The 3,313-nt window shown below is 28.0% G+C and overlaps 1 protein-coding gene and 1 long non-coding RNA gene across 2 annotated transcripts in view; both read right to left on the bottom strand.

Moving 5' to 3' along the window:
- Nucleotides 1-11: 11 nt before the first annotated feature.
- On the bottom strand, nt 12-722 carry LOC108686393. The gene is made up of 3 exons (XR_001931702.1): nt 598-722; nt 263-327; nt 12-86 (listed from the first exon to the last, which is right to left on the bottom strand). It is a non-coding gene; the product is annotated as an uncharacterized LOC108686393 (long non-coding RNA).
- A 1,433-nt stretch (nt 723-2,155) lies between these two features.
- LOC108686382 (3-hydroxyisobutyryl-CoA hydrolase, mitochondrial-like) overlaps nt 2,156-3,313 on the bottom strand; it is an 11,353-nt gene continuing 10,195 nt past the window's right edge. Inside the window, exon 6 of the mRNA XM_018191662.1 lies at nt 2,156-2,172. Coding sequence (XP_018047151.1) covers nt 2,156-2,172 — 17 coding nt within the window. The remainder of the gene's footprint in view (nt 2,173-3,313) is intronic.

Raw genomic sequence — 3,313 nt, forward strand, 5'->3', positions numbered from 1 at the left:
TTTGACATCACCACCCACGCAAAACACTTTCTCACCTTCTATTATTACCAGCTTCTTTGAAGATTCCCATTGTTTGAGGATAGAATCTATTTTTTGAATCATGGACAAATTTATAGAATTCAACTCTTTAGGTCGATTTAAAACTATTATGCCATTATCTCCAACCTTTTATATACAAAATAAATATAATCTTAAAAAATTCTGATAAATTAATAGTATTTGATAAATAAAATAAAAACATCTTAATCATAATAATACATACTTCTTTTGTAATGACCTCATCCATGTTTATTCATGTACTGGATGTTTCTTTAATGTTTGTAGATACTAAAATTGCAGGATTAGAGATTTATTTACAATTTAGAAAGAGAATGATGATATAAACATTAAATATCTCAATAATGATATAAATATTAATTAATAATTTAAAATCTAAAAGGATTCTTTTATGTACATTTCAAATTGATATGCTAAAAAGAAAAATATCACTGTGTATTATAGATAGAAAATATTTAATATTTGACAGCAATGTTTGTGTGAAAAATGAATAAAAAATCATCAGTAATTGCATCGAAGACATAGAAAATGTATCATCACCTGTAACAGATCCTGACGTCATCAATTGTCTAAAAGTAGCATGTGCGACTGTAGCACTAACGCTCGAAGAATATAATTTTTCTGCAAAGCACCGTATCTAAATGAAATAATGACATATTACATCAGTTATTTAACAGGCAAAATTCTAATTTATACATTAAATTAAAATTATCATATTTCTAAATGCTAAGTGTTAAAATAATATAAAATATAATATAATTGCTAATTATCGCTATTGATATTGCAAAAATATTCTTCACGTTTAGAGTCAATTGTAACAAAAATGTATATACAGTAATGTATTCTGATGTATTCATTTATTGCAGTAGCTGATTGGTACAACAATAAATCAGTATGCCATGTCTACACATGTGTGGCTGTGTTTCAAATTCACTGCCAGCGCTGACAATCTACAGTTTACGTTACGTATACTATACTATACTGCCTGTATTCAATATCCGCTTACAATGATGTTAGCGGATTAACATGCTATAATTTACGTTACGCATACTATAGAATTTTAGAGATAGCGAGAAGCACAGACTTTTGCATAATAACACGTAATGCATAAGAAAATGTACCAATCAAAGTTCCTTTCCATTCCTTCGTTTCCTTTCTTTCCATGAAATAAAGAACTCTGATTGGTTGAATTTCTTATGCATTACGTGTTATGCGTAATGCAAGAGTCTGTGCTCTCCGCTGTATAAATCTTTAACATTGGCAATGAATTTTAGAACACAGTACCGTCAATTCAGAATATGGATATCCATATGGATGGATATGGATTGGTAAATATAACCACTAACGAATTACTATTACGAAAATACTATTAAAGACTGACATCCTTATAGGTTGCGTTCCAAAATTCTGTCAAATCGAATATTGTTTTATCCTTGTCATTAAATATTGAATAAAGGATACTCGGAGTTGACTGAATCAAGTTTTGGAACGCACTCATGGAAGTTCGTTCTTGAATATTAAAGTGAATATTAAAGTAATTAAGAGAAAAACTGATAATATTGTACTAATTTTATGATTTATTAGTTTAGTAGACGTAATTATGCATTTATAACTCAATAATATCCTATTTTTCTTTAAAATTGTAATTTCAATATTGTCATCAAAATTTGATTTTCAACAGAGACGATCGCAGGGAAAAAAATTATAATTTTTCTGCAATATATAGAATATTATAGCTTTATAACTATGCATATTTATTTATGGAACATTTATGCATTAAAAAATCATAAATTTAATAATGTGTGAGTCAAATATTTATGTTAATAATAATATATTTTTATAGTTGTCGATAATGTCAGCGTTCTTCAATTATCTCTTGGGATTCTTTTTATACGTCGAAAATTTGCTCAGGATTAACAGTCTTTAATAGTATCTCATCGATGATATAACCTGATATAATTTATCTACTTTCTAAAGGATAGATTCCTGCATTATCATTTGTCAAGATCGAAATCATTGGAGATTATACTTTTTATTTAAAAATGTTTAATGCAAAAATAAGAGGAATAATCTCTATTGGCTTTGATAATGACAAATGTTATCCAGGATATGATCCTGAACAATATTCAAAAGAGATTTTAATCGTCAGTCAGACATTTTGTTAATGGCAGCAGTACTGTAACTTTCAAGTCTTATAATTTAAAACGTAATGAAAAATAAATTTATTATAATGTTTTGTAAGACTCTTGACACCAGCTATTAGAATTCTGAAATAAAAAGGATGTTCCTTAAAAAAATCGACGTGACTTGATATTGGCGATGCTACTCAAGGTTAAACTGTTAACATCATTAAATACACTTTATATATTGCAAAATTTGTCTGAAACATTTTTCTCAAAAGTATACTTTTCGAAATATCAATCGATCCGGGACATATAATGAGATACTTTATATAACACATACATGTATATCTCAATGTAAACTAAACATAGGCTATAATTATATGTATGTATGTTATTGTATTGTATGTATTGTATTTACGTTTACGCAATTTTTCTTTTGCTATACTAGGTGCTAAAGTCTAGATAGAGTATTCCCTGGTGAAAATTTTTCTTATAATTTTTGTACGAATTGCAACATTTTTCAGAAATACTCAGAAATATTCAGAAAATTTATTTATCTTCGCTCAGAATTTTTCATACAAGTGAATTCTGTAATATTCTGAAATTTCTCATCCCTAATTTTTAAAAAGTATTTTTAAATTTTTTAGATTTTATAACATTTTATCAAAAATTATACTTATAAAAAATATTAAAAATTTTATATATTTCATTTAAATATTTCATAATTAACATATATAAAAAATTCTGAGAAAAGATGTAGATTTTTTGAGAAATGTTCCAATTCGTATAAAATGTCACAAACTTAAAAAATTATAGAAAAATTCTAAAAAATTATATAAAAAATTCTGAGAAAAATTTTTATTAGGGCATTTGATATTGATGTGCGTGCGTGCGTGTGTGTGTGTGTGGTGTGTGTGTGTGCGTGCGTGCGTGCGCGCGTATGTCTATCTGTCTATCTCTCAGTAGAGATAAGGGTCCTACAATTCGTTACTTCTGTTTGTTTAATGACTCCAATCCTCTCTGCTGCTAATGTGTGTGCGCGCGCGCATACACATCCACATTTTACAACTATCCACGCATACACGCACGCATGTATGCACGCACAACAGAGAGGATTGGAATCGTAAAATACT

The sequence above is a fragment of the Atta colombica genome, unplaced genomic scaffold (assembly GCF_001594045.1).
Source record: "Atta colombica isolate Treedump-2 unplaced genomic scaffold, Acol1.0 scaffold179, whole genome shotgun sequence".
In the NCBI taxonomy this organism is placed as follows: Eukaryota; Metazoa; Arthropoda; class Insecta; order Hymenoptera; family Formicidae; genus Atta; species Atta colombica.